Raw genomic sequence first — 14,681 nt, forward strand, 5'->3', positions numbered from 1 at the left:
TGTTACAATTAATTTTAATGTAATTGTTATAATTTATGAGTATATTATATATACTCATATAGTATATAATGTATATTATAAACAATGCTATGAGAGAAATATACTGTAATTTTTGTAAAAAATGTATTTTATTTATAAAAAATCATTAAATTTTTCTAATAAGAAAAAATGCCATTTTTTTTAAATATTATTATTTATTATTTTAAATTTTTCAAAAAGTCTATATAATTCGATATTTGAAAATGAGACATCTGTCGGAATTTTGTTGTATTATCGGTGCCACTCTGGATTCCGTAACAAGTAGCAATCAGCACTTCGTTGCAGACAATTTTGTCTGTTCAATGATTAAATATTAATATATCATTTTGTTTATTGAGTAAATTTCAAAATTACATTAATAACAATATAATGGCTGGAAAAGTAAATAAAGAAGCAGAGAACTTAAAAGGTCTTTCAAAATATTTTAATAGTGTAACTCTACAGGGACGAGCAAATGTAAGTAACCTTAATGTCATTTCTTACTGTTCCAACTGATACTTTTCTAAAAATGAATATTACGAAAGTAAATTGCAGCAATGCATGTATTAAACATCATTTTCAATTTTTTAGGTAGCTATGGCAACGTATGCTGGTTTAGCCGTACTTGGAATTTATCTTTATTTTAAACCAAAGAAAACTGCGACTAAATAAGAAGATGAAAGCATACAATCATCTTACATAATAATTTTGTTCATAAATTAGGTACGCTATTTACTTAATAAAAATGTAGTAAACAATTTATGATCTGTCTTTTTTGTATTTTAAATAATCTATTTCAAATTTATGATATTGTTGTAGACAAATCTTGCATTGCAAAACTTTTTGTTTTTTTATTATAATAGAATATTGTTAATATAAATATAACTGTTGAAATTGATATTAAATATTTGAACAAATGGTATGTATTATAATGTGAATTTTATTTTTAAAATAGATAAGTTTCAATTTATATAAAAAATCAATTGAAAATCTAGTAAGTTTATTTTACCAGTCGATAAAATAAAGTAATAGTTTTTACCGCTAGATGGCGATAAATGTTTTACCAGTCGGTAAGATGAAGTAAGAGCTAGTACCGCTAGATAGCGGCACATATTTTACCAGTCGTTAAGATAAAGTAATAGTTATTACTGCTAGATGACGGCACATATTTTACAGTCGGTAATAAAATACAGATTTTCCAATACATATATTGTTGTTAAATGATTAAAAATGAATGTTCAATGTAAATCATTTTTTATATATTAAAAATAAATATATCTTAACAGTATTTTTATTTCCTGTTTAACAAATCAAAGTAGATGATAATAAAATAATAATAATAATAATAATAATAATAATAATAATAATAATAATAATAATAATAAAATTTTCCTTACCATCCCTCTTTTATTTATGTAACTTGCAGTATATATTTCTGTTCTGAGAAATAGGATAAACGTATGATCATACATCTAGATAACTTTTATTAACCAATATAATCGTATATCGTTACAAATGATACGGCAACTGGTGTGCCGCCCAACGAATTACAATGAAACGGCGCATCATCAATCTTTAGACCATGTTTAGGTACTAAAGTTACAGAAAATCGTGGAGGAAAAATTGGTGAATGAGAGAAATGTACAACAATCATTTAATTCGCTTATTAAATCGGCATCGAATAATAACTGCGTACGTACACGTCAACATTTATTTATAATTTTTACCTTTCGTTTTTTTTTCTTTTTTTATTTTATAATATTTTTTGTCATAATGTATTGCCTGCTATTTTAAACGCCGTTTCGTCTTAAACGTTAACACGCTTTCCTTTTCTTATTATCATTTTTTTTTGTCTCTTTTTTTATTTTCTCTTTCTCATTCTCATTCTCATTCTCTCTCGCTCTCTTTCTCATTTTCTCATTTTCTCTTTGCGTTTGTTATTATTTTTATTAATTAATTTTTTATTATTATTATTATTTATTTATTTATTTATTTATTTATTTTCACATATCTTTGATATAATCGTGTCTCTTGTAAATTTCATGTGAGTACGTCATTTGTGCGCGCGTGTGTGTATATGTGTACAAACTGTTAATTATATTCGAAGACATCAAAAACTCACTACGTAATTGTTAAATAACGATGCATCGCGGATTTGTTATCGATTCTATCTCTCTCTCTCTCTCTCTCTCTCTTTCTCTTTCTTTCGTTTTCTCTTTCGCACACGATTACATGTACAATCGATTATTCCTTTTGCCCTTTCATCGAAGACGACCTAATTAATCTGCACTCTGTGCGATGAGAACGAACGTTTTATTAAATGTCGACCAAAATCTCGGTCGTCAGGTTGTCGACCTGACCTCAAATTACGAACCTTTTTGCGGAATGTTAAACATTCAAACGCGTATCCTCCCCTTGATACTCGAGTTTCTAATTGGTCTCATCAATTGAAAAATATTTCAGAGAAATATTTCTTAAAATGTACATGTATTAATAAATTCTAAACAATTTTTATTTCGTTAAATTCATATCAATTTTGTTGGATAATTTATTCAATATAGGTTTACGTGTACGTAGTTATATGTATATTTGTATATGTATAATTGAAAAATGTTTCAATAGGCAATTCATGTATTACATTTTAAACTCACGTGTATGTACAATCATTTAGTGCAAGAGTAACAAATAATTCTACTCAACGATTGAAAAATAAATAAACAATGTATGGAAGCTTTTATATACGTGTTTGTGTATGTATTTAAATTGAATCCGGAAATAGTACGCGTAACTAGGAGATGAAAATAAAAAAAAAAAAGAGTAACTTCACAGGTTGTACAAAATAACTTTGTCGAATAAACGAGCAAGTGGTGTTTTTTTTTCTTTCTTTCTTGTACGCGCTTTCTATAGAACGCTCAATGAAGTACTCGTAATTAGGTCAGGTCAAGCATGAGTGAATTGTTCATTTCAAATAAAAACAAACAAAATGTATACGATCGTCTTTCATAATGTTTTTTTCTCTAACATTTTCTTTCTCTCCTGAGTTGAAAAGTTTGAAATTATACAAATCCGCGACTACCTTCCTTGCTTAGGCTTACGGCTACTATCAAGATAATGGTGTACATATACAAGAGTTTATGGTTTTTTTTTCTCTCTTTCTCACGGACACACGCATACACACACTCACACACATACATACATACATACAATATAGATTAGAGACAGACACGAGCGTGGTGGCGATTTTTTATAATTAAAAGTCGTTCTTTTCAAAATCGCACATCTTTTTTTTCTCATACGCTCGTACATTTAACTCTCTCTCTCTCTCTCTCTCTTTCTTTCTCTCTTTCTCTTTTTCTCTCACTCGTTTCACTATCTCCCGTTGCAATTTATTATTCGCGTACGGGTATAACGAATTTTCATATTTGTGCAGTAAAAGTCAACCCAACCCACTTCTTTTTTTCTCTTTTCATATATCATCTCACGTTTTGTTGATTTATTTATTATCATTATTTTCCCCTTTTATGAATTCATTTTCGCAAGTTCCCGTTCCATTTTTGAAACATTTATCTTCCCACTGGTTTCGCATGTTATTTTCTCTTTTTCTTTTATTTATTTATTTATTTATTTTTTTGGGCTTTGTTGGTCCGGTGTGGCAGTGCCTCGTTTTAATTCATTCGCGGTGCAATTCAAAAATGTGAACACGCGTTTCCGCAAATATAGTTTCTTTTTATTTATTTTTATTTTTTTTTATTATTATTATTATTATTATTATTATTTTGCATTGTATATTCTGTATCTCGTTTTTATTTTATTATTTTCTTTAATTTTCTTCAGAGATTTTTATTCTCTCTTTATTTATTTTGTTTTTTTTTTTCTTAAGATTTCCACTGGATCGAAATTATTGTTGTTTACATCACTCGAGTCGATTACTTGATTGCCAAAATGCTAAAAGGAAGAGTGTTTAAATGTGCTCAAGGAGTATACAATTTCATTAACCAGATATTAATCCGTTCATTCATCCGTTTTTTCCTTCCTTCCTTAACTTCCTTCGTTTCAAATTTCTTCTTAAGCACTCGTAAGATTTCATCCTCCTATTATCGACAAGAAGATCATATTGTGGAAATACGATATTAACACGTGTTCGCGCCACGTTCATTTTCAAGGAAGTCCCCGTCAGGCCACGTACGCCGCTTAAATGTATTATGTTATACGCAGTCAGTCATAAATGACTGACATGGCCTAAACGAAAAGTCTAATGTCAGTCATCAATGGCTGAAGTGGCGCTCAACGTGTTAACGTTGTTGTTTTAAGAGAAATACGAATTACGAAGAAACTCGAGTACACAACAACAACTACCCTATCCCATTCGAGCTTCTCTCACATACACTAATTTAATTGTAAGACGAACGATAACTTATTGAACATTATTAGATACTATTTACATATCGCACATCATCACGTTTCGCGCTGATCAAACAAACATCGCTGATTACAATCGATTTTGTCAATCGATTTTACAATTCTTCTTTTAATTCATTCATATATATTATTTATATTTATATATTTATATATATATATATATAATATATCGTATTATTTTTGTTTTGTTTTGTTTTCATTAATATAATGTTGTTCCGGATTACAAGCCTTATGTATATTATATATGTATAATTAAATCTGTATAATCGACCATAATGTCGATCATCTTTATGGTGATGACACCGGGTGAATCTAATAACGTTTTTCTCTCTCTCTTTCTCTCCTTTCTTTCTTTCATTTTCATTCTCATTCACTTTCACACTATCACATACGTACAATAATAATTCACATATTCTCTATTACACAATCATTCTCACTTTCTTTCAATATAATAATAATCATAATCATAATCATAATAATAATAATAATAAATTCAAAATGTTTATAACTCGTAAGCTAAGGTACATACTTCCACTGCGGAATAATTGGGTTCTTTTTTTTTATTATTTTTTTTTCTCTCTCTACAGGACGGGGTTCAAAGGTTTAAGAATTGTTTAAATTGGAAAGGTGTTAGAGGTTTGTGGTGGTCAGTTTTTTTCACAAGGATTTTTAGACGGATCGACGAAATTATTCCCTATGCGATAAACAAGTTATTTGTGGTGGTGGTTTTTATATATATATATATATGTATATATCGTATTTGTCTGTTTTGAAACGATCTACGTACGATATATTATTCATAGTAAATGCGAATGGTCGACATTTCGCCATGACAGGCTTAATTACTAATCAAATGGAGACAATTATGATCATCTATTTTATTTGTTGATGGTGAAGTGTATGTACTTGTATGTGTGTTGCGAATACATCATATCTACCCGTGTTTACAAGATTTCTCACTCTAAGTTTTAATCTTTTTGCAATATCCGCCATTTTTTCTTTCTTCCTCTCTTTTTTTCTTTTCTCAAAAATTATACTCAAAAACAATCGTTGCAAAACGCACGAGTGCATTAAAGTCTTTTTCTTTATTTATTTATTTATTTTTTTTTTTAAAACGATTTCACGTTTAACGATAAATCGTTTTTTTTTTTTTTAATTTCTCTTCTTCTTTGTATTTATTATTTATATCACGCGAAATATTATTTATATTCTATGTTGATGCGTGATATAGTTTATAATATTCGTCAGGTCAATTTCACTTTGATTGCAAAAAAATATTCTCTCCATTGTCTTTAACCCTTCTTCTCTCTCTCTCTCTCTCTCTCTCTTACTCTCTGTTTTATCTTTCATCTTTTTCTTCTCCTTTTTATTTATTTTATTTATCTTCTTCTTTACTTTCTGCCATATTTTTTCTTACCCTCCACCCACCCACATTTCTGCTTTTTTTTTTCTTTCTTTTTTTTCTATCTTTCTTAATTTTTCTTTATTTTTCTTTTTTTTTTTTAAAGATAGACAACAACTATTTTCTCAACTTTTTCCATTTTCTCAACTTTCTCTCTTTCTCTCTACACGATTTTTCGTAAATCTTTAAATCACTAAATTCGATCGTTCTAAAACGTCTCGAATCGTTCAACTAATGCAGGTGCATTTATAAATAAATTCAAGTGTCGTTTAAAATGGAGCCACTTTTAAAAGGGTGAGCGTGTTTTGAAATATTTCTCTTTTTTTTTTCCTTTTCTTTTTGTTAATTTTTTTTTTTTAAATATTTATTATTATTATTATATTATTATTATTATTTCGTTCCCCTTTTTTATTTTTTACTTTTAATTATCTTTCGTAGTTTTTCTTCTCTTCCTTCTTCTTTTTTATCACTCTCTCTCTCTCTCTCTCTCTGTTTCTCTTCGATAAAAGATTCTAAAACGAATTCTTAAAAATAATTTGTCGTTTGTACTCCGCGGGCACGCAACGAATCGTCGTCATCAGCTACTTTATTTTTTTTTTTTTTTTTTTATTTTTTGGCTTTATTCTTGCATTATTTGTTCATTGTATAAGAGAATACACCTTCCCGTAGTTATTTGAAAAACAAGACGAAAAATAAATAAATAAATAAATAAATAAATAAATATAATAAATAAATAAAGAACAAAAATCTTTTAACCTCGGCAATTGGCTAACGATAAAAAAAAAAAAAAAATATCCTGCGACCGTATTTATTATATTTACTTTCTTCTATTGCCTTTAGTTTCTTTTTGAAAAAAAAAAAAAAAAAGATAAATTTTGTTCAAACATAATGCAACATTTAAATGACCCTATTCTTGCATCGAGTGTGTTTACCTCCCACCCACCCACCTTCTCCGTTGAACTACTTTACAAAAAATTTCATCTAATAAAATTCTCTTATTCTTTTTCGTAATTTTTCACAAAGTCCGAGAGCATCGTTTCGAATACTTTCGAAAGATTCATTAATTTTTTTTATAACTTTGAGTATGTTTTAATTAAATACGCCTCAGAGAAACAAATCAAATTTTGTTATATTCTATACAAAGAAAGAAAAAGAAAAATACAAAAAACCAAAAAAAATAATATTTAAAACGAGGTCGTTTTTATATCACAGAGCGGCTTCGATTTTGACTGGATAATTACGAACGATATTGTAAATCGCAAGATTAAAAGTTATACGTGTATGTATATTCGTGTATAATATTTATATATATATTTATATCTCATGTTTTCTATATAATCTCGATGCATGACGGGCTTTGATTGGTGGTAAACGGTATTAGTAAATAGTACTAGTAATAGTAATAGAATTAGTAATAGTAGTAGTGGTAATGGTAGTGGTGGTATCAGTGGCATTGGTGCTGAATGACGAAGGTACATATATAATATATATAAAAGTAGAAAAAATTTGGCGGCAGTATGTAGAGATCGTTAAAAGTGAGAAACGCGATTTTAAATAGACAGGGAAATTCGTTATTCTCAATATTTTGTTGTCTTTTTATTCAATTCGGCATTCATTTATCACCGTGATCTTATTAATCATCGTTTGTTCCCTTTTTTTTTATATTCCTTCGCTCTTTGGTAGATTAAGAAAAAATAAAAAAAAATAAAAATAAAGAAAGGAAAAAAAGAAGAAGAAGAAGAAGAAAAAAAATATTTCCTTTAAAAATCCTATTCGAACGTTTCAAATTATTTGCCATCCTTTTTGTTCCCTCCATATATATATATATTCACACTTTTGTTATTTCCCAATAGTCTTCGTATAGAAGCAAGCATTTTCATATTCGTTGTTGCATACTCGATCGAGGAAGTTTCTTTTTACGTTCAAAGTAATAGAAAAGAAGAGAAAAGTAAGAGTTCCAATCGGAACGAGCCTTAATTCGAGTCACAAAGGTACACAATTCTTATCGCGAAGCTTAGCTTCAGATAGGTTTAGGGATAATTTCGATCGAAGGATAATCCATCGTTATAGTTTTGAAAAAGAGAATGGGAGAAAGAGAGATGATGAACGTTGTTATTTCACTCTTTCTCTCCCTCTCTCTTTCTTTCTTTCCCTCCGTCCATTTACCAATACATTTCCAGATATTCTCTTGCTCTATCTCTTTCTTCTTTCTCTAACCGATATCGTAAAACGTATCCAGCAAGGTGATATTCCTCGTTGTCCTACTCGAGTCGTGCCTTGTAGCTGGTTTTCCAGATCTCAGCGAGCGTAACGGCACTGTGGAACCTGTGAAAGATGCACAGAGGTAGGGTAACTCTCTGTACGATTGCCCAAGCGAGGAATCCATAGAAATCCAGTTGTACAGGATTAGCGATGACCTTTTGCATCTCGAAAGTATAAATGACCCACATGGTGACGTTGCAAATGAGAAGGAAAGTGACCACTTGACGGCCTGGTTTGCTTCGATCGTGTTCAGGTAAATGTACCCTCCTGCGTGATACGTCAGCGATGAATAACATTTGTAAAACGACCTGGGAGACTGAGAGAAGACCGGTCACCATAACCAGAAGATTAGGTTCGTGTGTGAATGCTGCTAGGGAACCTGCGATCACGCTGAATACTGCATACACGAATAATCCAAATGCTGATACGCGTAATAGTATGTCGTTCAAATCGCTCTGTTCTTCTGCCTTGAATTTGAGACTTTGTACGCGTATAAAACCGACTATTATAGCGACGATCGATAATGCCATAAGTACGCAATGAGAAACGTCTGCCAGATAAATCGCCAAAAGTCCAAGTTCCGAGTGATGGATCAGCACGAAGAAGAGTATCAGACAGATCAATGAACCCACCAGTAGCAGCAGACCAAAGAATAGACCCTTGCTTGCTCCGACGCAGTCCACTCTGGCATGTCCTACATATTCGTGTGTTTTTTTTTTTTTATATTTAAAAGCATGCTCAAGTTAGATCTCGTTATTACGAGCTCGGTTATCTTAGACGAGAAATAGTAAAAAAAAAAAAAAAAAAAATAAAAAAGAAAGTAGAAAATGAGTGCTTGGAATAAATTATAATCGATTACCTGCATGAGCTAGGGCGACCGCCCTTCTCGAGAGCATGACTTCCAGACGACGCTCGAGATCAGCTTCCGCTTGATGAGGCCAACGTGGGTGTCTACCGATGTGTTTCCACATGACGTATATCACAGCCGCGCCGATCAGGCTATACTCGATAATGAAGGGGAACAAGTAGGGTGCTGCGTCTTGGACGATAGTGCCCATGATGTTGACGCGACCACATGAGTTTGTTATCGTACCATCCTCCGTCAAAGCTTCCGCATAAAAGCCAAGATTCTGGCCCCAGTAATCACTACTGTTTGTCGCATTGTTCACGTAAAATACTTCATGTACCTAAACAAGATCAAACGAAATTTCATTTATATTAATATTGTTTTAATATCAATTTGTTGTTTGTCTTTATAACAAATTAATCAAACATACCTGATCTTTAGTATCGGCTTGAAATGAATCAAAGAAATCACCAAAAGCGTTTGATAAAATGGAAGCTGGGGTTGTGGTCGTTGTTGTAGTCGTAGTGGTGGTAGTCGGTGTTGTAGTCGATGGCGTGGTACTTGGGGTAGTCGTTCTTTCTGTAGTAGTGCTCCTTGTAGTCAGAGTGGTCAACAAAGTGGATAACGTGGTAGCAGCTGTAGTCGTCAAATTGGGCAAGAACGTAGTGGTTGTAGTGGTGGTGGTTGTACTCTGTGTTGTACTAGGTGATGTCATGAAGGCCGTAGAAGCTGCTGTTGATAAAGTATGCGCTACTCTTGGGATTGCTTTGACAGTGGTTCTCATAGCTCGAGTTAGAGATTCTGCTGTTGTCGGAATCAAGGTCGAAGCTACCGACGTTGTTTTTACAAACGAATGCAATGGGGATTCTCGTAACTGGGCCATATCCCTAGGCTGCGTACCTAAGATTGCTCCAGCGTTTCTTAACGAGTGTTGTTTGATACTCTCTACGATAAAACATAACAAACGTTCAATATTCATCTGTTTTTCTTTTTTTTATTTGATACGAAAGTTAAAAAAAATACCTAAAATTCCAGCTTCCTCTTGTCCCAATCGTTGATGATATTGCGTTATCTCTTTAAGACTTTCGAGTACCAAAGTACGAATCCAAACGCAAAGATTCGTCGCTACCACGTGCATCAAACCGAATCGTGCAATTACTTTGAATCGATGAATGTTCAACTGATTGTAAAAAAAAAAAATTAAAAAAAAACAAACAAACAAGAAAAAAGAAACACGATATCGTCAGATTAAAAAGATCGATTTAATTACAAAACACAAATATTTTTGTCGCTTACCCTGGAATTCATGAAGATAAAGTACATTTGCATGAACGTGAAAATCATTTGTAGAACTGGATTAACACCCTGAAGTATTTGATAACAGGGCGAGGTAGGTGGTACTTCGAAAAATGCTCCGAATTCCAATCCGTTATAAATCATCGTGCCCAAACCGAATGCTAATTAACACGTGAAAGAGGTAATCCAAAATATTCATTGATGAGAAAATAATCCACTTAATATTTTTGTTTTGTTTTTTTACCTATGGCACCGATTCGTAGGAAAAAGCTTCCATGACTGTGATCATTCTGCGAAGTTTTTCGTTTACGTAAAGCACGCGTTGCAACGCCAGCTTCCACGTCTGCTGCATCCTAAGATCAATTTTTTCCCCAAGTCAGAAAGCTATTCTTTCGAGAATAAGATCGATTGAGTTATCCCGATGAAAAACGATACGAATAAAGGATAAAAAAAAAGAGAAAGAGAAAGAGAAAGATGAGAGAGAGAGAGAGAGAGAGAGAGAGAGAGAAACACACATATACACACACGTACACAACGTTCGAGTCCCTCTTTGGCAGGAGTGCAATTCAATTACGCTCAATCTCGATAAAAAAAACTTCCCCGTAAAACATTCCAACTTCCATCGCACGTTCCATCTTAATTCTTGACGTTTAAAAATATAATCAAATAAATGACTCCCCGAATGGTTAGAGAAATACCAATGCAAAACGATTAAATCACATATTTCTACATACACGTGTGTGTAGGTAGTAGGATCGTTGTTAAAGGTAAAAGAAAATGGAACGCCTCGTGCTATAAATATCAAATCTCCTCGCGAGACGTTTCGCATTAACACAAAAGAGTTTATGAATATTAAAATACGTAGGTTCTCGGCTAACTAAGAGAGAAGGAAGAAGAAAAAAAAAGAAAAAAGAAAAAGAACGGCCTCCTCTTCTTGGTGTACGTACGAAGATAAATAGGCAAGCTCGTTAAAAGGAGTCTTTATCCCTCTCTCACTCCCTTCTCCTCCTCCTTTCAATCTCTGTCTCTTTCTATCCCTTGCAAAAGGAAAATAAAACAGAGAGAGAGAGAGAGAGAGAGAGAGAGAAAGAAATAGCGAGTAATTAATTCGATAGGCGCGAATCTTTTGAAATTTACTTGGTGTCGATTGCGTTCGTTCTCATATTTAAAAAGTTTAATACTTAACCTGAAAATCTTTCTTGTTTTTGGCAGCCTTTTGTTCCTTATCCTTCTTATCCTTTTTATCCTTCTGCTCCTTGGGTGGTTTTTGTGGCCTAGGTGGTGGTGGCGGTGTATCACTGCCGCGCGCACAGCAGGCGCTTTCTTGTAGAAGGAAGCAGAATACGTAAAGTAGGAAGAGTATGCTTGCACCATACAAATACGTGAAAAATCCTTCGTAATAGTAGAGCGGTAATTTGTGTGTTACAACTTCGCTTATGACGTAAGCGATACACACAACGACCAATAATTTAGCGTAGATGAAGCTCATGATGATGAACAGCGACGTTCTGTGAAGAAATACGAAAAAGTCAGATTATTAGACAATAATAAGAAAAATTCAAAAATAACTATAGATATAGGTACACGAACTCTCGGATTATGAAACAGAGAATAAAAAAAAAATCTCAGCGTCTAGGATAAGCTTCTCTGATTCTCTGATCACATAACCGCATATCTCTATGGTGTAAAATTAGATTTTCTAAATAAAGGAAAGATGCACCCTTTTATATTGCATAGCATCGTCATGTTTACAACCTGGTAACACCTTATATAATGTTTCGTTAATGGCTCGATAAAAAAAAATTACATTACCGTTTTTTCTTGATCATTTGTATTCTACTGTTAACTGTCTGCACCGAATTCGTTCCATTGACCGTATTGTTTTCTACCAGAGGAACAATTTCAACTTCCATGATTACAATGTTTTTTTTTTTAAAAAGAAACAAAAATAAAACGATTATAACGAAAGATACGACACTTCACTGTTACTTTTGTTTGTTATTGTCACGTATTAAAGAATGAATTTTTTATCCGCGTATTTTAATTGTCTCGTTCCAGTTTTGTTCTCTTGTTCTTCTGTTTGTTCCTCTTCTCTCACTAAAATCCCTTTTTGTTCTATTTTTTTGAAAATCCGTTTATCGATATAATCGACGCAAGTACAACTGCAACGTACTTTCGACGCGTCTACTTAAGGCCACAAAGTCTCGACGTCGTATGGTGTGCATCTTCGAGCAGAGAAGGGCTTAACCACCCTTTGTCCCCGTGGCATTTCAGGGGTTGAGGCGCAGACCTTATTGTGTTCCGCACGAGCTCGTACACTCGACACAGACACTTTTTACTCGATGGCTATCGCAATAGATATAGAAGAGACATATAAAGAAGACTTTTTTTTAAAGTGCACAGGCGTGTCACGTATTAATAAAAGCATTAACCTTTAGCACTAAGTTTTTCTTCTTTTTCTTTTTTTGTTTTATTTTAACGAGACGTGTGTCTGTATATACAAAAAAAAAAAGAAATATATACTTTATAATTTCATCGGTGATGTAATGTTACGTAAAAATCATCTGATCTATTATAAAAATGTCATTATTTTATGCATGTGTTTTTTGTTGTTTTCGTTCTTTGAAAATGTTCATATAGTTCTGTATTTTATTTCTCAGAAAAAGAAAGAAAAAAAAAGCTTAAAAAGGACAGTAGATTTTTCGATGAGCAACAGCAGTTAGAAGCAGCATCCAGTACACAGCCTTTTTACCACTCGTGAACGAGGAAAACGCTAGGAAGTGGAAACAGTGGTGTATAGTACGGACTCGGAGAGTGGTCCAGGCAACCGGTCGATATTTCGAAGTACCTACTTTCAGCTCCTGGTTCTCTTCTCTCTCCCTCCGATCCTCTCGACTCACCCTCGCCCTGTATCTTTGTCCCTCGCTAAATTTCTACCCTTCGATCGTCATTTTCTACCCCTTTTCTTTCTTTCTCTCACTCCTTCTCACACTCTTTCTTTCAATTCTTTGAATATCAACGACCTCCTCACGATTTCTCTCGTCCTTTTTCTTTCAACGACTTCTTTTTTTTTCTTTTTTCTTATTCTTCTACGTTTTAATCCGAAAGCATCACCAAAGTGAAATTCAAATCACCCCTTTTCGTAAGTTCTCTTCTTTATGTTTGTTAAATTCTTCCTTTCTTAAATATGCGAACGTTTGCAACTATGTTGCATCGTTGTTGTTAGCAGTCAACGCGAGATAGGAGAATGTAGTAAAACGAGACGATTGAGAGATTTGACTAATACTGTGGAGAACGAAAAGACACACACCGCACTCGTCGTTTCGTAGAACTCGTCTAGACTGACGCGAGTGAATAGACAGAAGCTAAAGCTGGATAGAACCAACGTTAATGCTATTGCGACTATGAGTAATTCGAGAAGCCATTCCACCGCCACAGAAAGCGTACATGCTTAACACGAGTGTCACGCTCGGTGTTGTGTGCCTTCGATCTACATATGTGACAAGAGATAAAATACTTTCGGATTCTCTCGTTTAAAGAGAAAAAGAAAAAGAGAATAAATAAACAAAACAAATAGAAAGAGAAGGAGAAAGAAAGAAACCCGTTGCTTCGTTTTTCTTACATCTACCCGAGAAACCCGACTCGCTGGAATTTCAAACGAAATTCTTTACTACGTACAGTCGTTGAGAAAAGTACAAATAAAAAGAAAGAGAAAAAGAGAGAGAAAGAGAAAAAACATGCTCCAGTTACAATTATGATAATCACATTTTAACGATATTGAAAGATCCAACTCGTCCTCGAAAGAGTTTCAACATTTTCATTTCAATCTGTTTTTTTTAATTTTTTTTTTTTTTTATGAAATAAATCTGTTTCATGATTCTGACGACTTTCCTTCTTTACGGTATCATCTTGCTTTCTCTCTCTCTCTTTTTCTATCTCCTTTGTCACGCTCGGTTGGTTGTTTCCCTCGAGGTAGGGTGGTTCCTTCTACGTGCACGAGTGCATACTCCTTCTCGTGTACATATAATGTATGCGTTAGTCCACCACGTTCTCCGTTATGTCGTACACGTACGTCCGCTGTTGTACGTCAACGATGTATGTAAGTACTACATACATTCCATACGAGCTAACGAAGTACGTCATAAATAGAAACACCGGATAAAACCAGAAGATTCTTTAGCATATATAACATGCATGTGTCGTGTTCACAGATGCACCTTACTTCATATATATATATATATATATATATATATATTTTCTTTTTTCTTATTGTTTTTCCTTTCGACAAGAAAAAAAAAACCGTTCCAATTATTTGTCCCCCATTTTCTACGCGTATTCCTTTTTCTTTTTTCTTTTTTTTTTGTTTTGTTCGTGCGTAACGATGCAGCTAACAACTAAATTTTAATTGCAATTTCATTCGTACTATGGTGAATAATA

At 33.0% G+C, this 14,681-nt stretch overlaps 2 protein-coding genes across 9 annotated transcripts in view; one reads left to right on the forward strand and one right to left on the reverse strand.

Moving 5' to 3' along the window:
* Positions 1–274: 274 nt before the first annotated feature.
* Positions 275–778, forward strand: LOC107068972 (ATP synthase F(0) complex subunit k, mitochondrial). Its single transcript, XM_089169966.1, has 2 exons — positions 275–495; positions 610–778. Exons 1-2 carry the CDS (start codon positions 409–411, stop codon positions 688–690), a joined length of 168 nt encoding a protein of 55 aa, XP_089026092.1. The 5' UTR covers positions 275–408; the 3' UTR covers positions 691–778.
* A 707-nt stretch (positions 779–1,485) lies between these two features.
* The window catches only part of OtopLa (proton channel otopetrin-like a), a 28,796-nt gene continuing 15,600 nt past the window's right edge, over positions 1,486–14,681 (reverse strand). For 7 of the 8 annotated variants that reach the window (XM_015325955.2, XM_015325954.2, XM_015325951.2 and 4 more), the window contains 7 exons: positions 11,431–11,752; positions 10,489–10,597; positions 10,245–10,405; positions 9,972–10,128; positions 9,379–9,893; positions 8,961–9,288; positions 1,486–8,795 (listed from right to left, as the gene is read on the reverse strand). In XM_015325955.2, coding sequence (XP_015181441.1) covers positions 8,101–8,795; positions 8,961–9,288; positions 9,379–9,893; positions 9,972–10,128; positions 10,245–10,405; positions 10,489–10,597; positions 11,431–11,752 — 2,287 coding nt within the window. In that variant the 3' untranslated portion in view covers positions 1,486–8,100. Of the gene's footprint in view, positions 8,796–8,960; positions 9,289–9,378; positions 9,894–9,971; positions 10,129–10,244; positions 10,406–10,488; positions 10,598–11,430; positions 11,753–12,056; positions 12,612–14,681 lie in introns of those variants that run through there. The other variant, XM_015325959.2, reaches the window with a different exon arrangement.

Source organism: Polistes dominula, unplaced genomic scaffold (genome assembly GCF_049000335.1).
Source record: "Polistes dominula isolate Pdom_NZ unplaced genomic scaffold, Pdom_raw_medaka contig_49, whole genome shotgun sequence".
In the NCBI taxonomy this organism is placed as follows: Eukaryota; Metazoa; Arthropoda; class Insecta; order Hymenoptera; family Vespidae; genus Polistes; species Polistes dominula.

Excerpts from the sequence above, each read along its gene's own strand:
- LOC107068972 (XM_089169966.1), top strand. The coding sequence starts at position 409 with ATGGCTGGAAAAGTAAATAAAGAAGCAGAGAACTTAAAAGGTCTTTCA. Across the intron at positions 496-609 it reads CTCTACAGGGACGAGCAAAT|GTAGCTATGGCAACGTATGC; the intron begins GTAAGTAACCTT and ends TCAATTTTTTAG.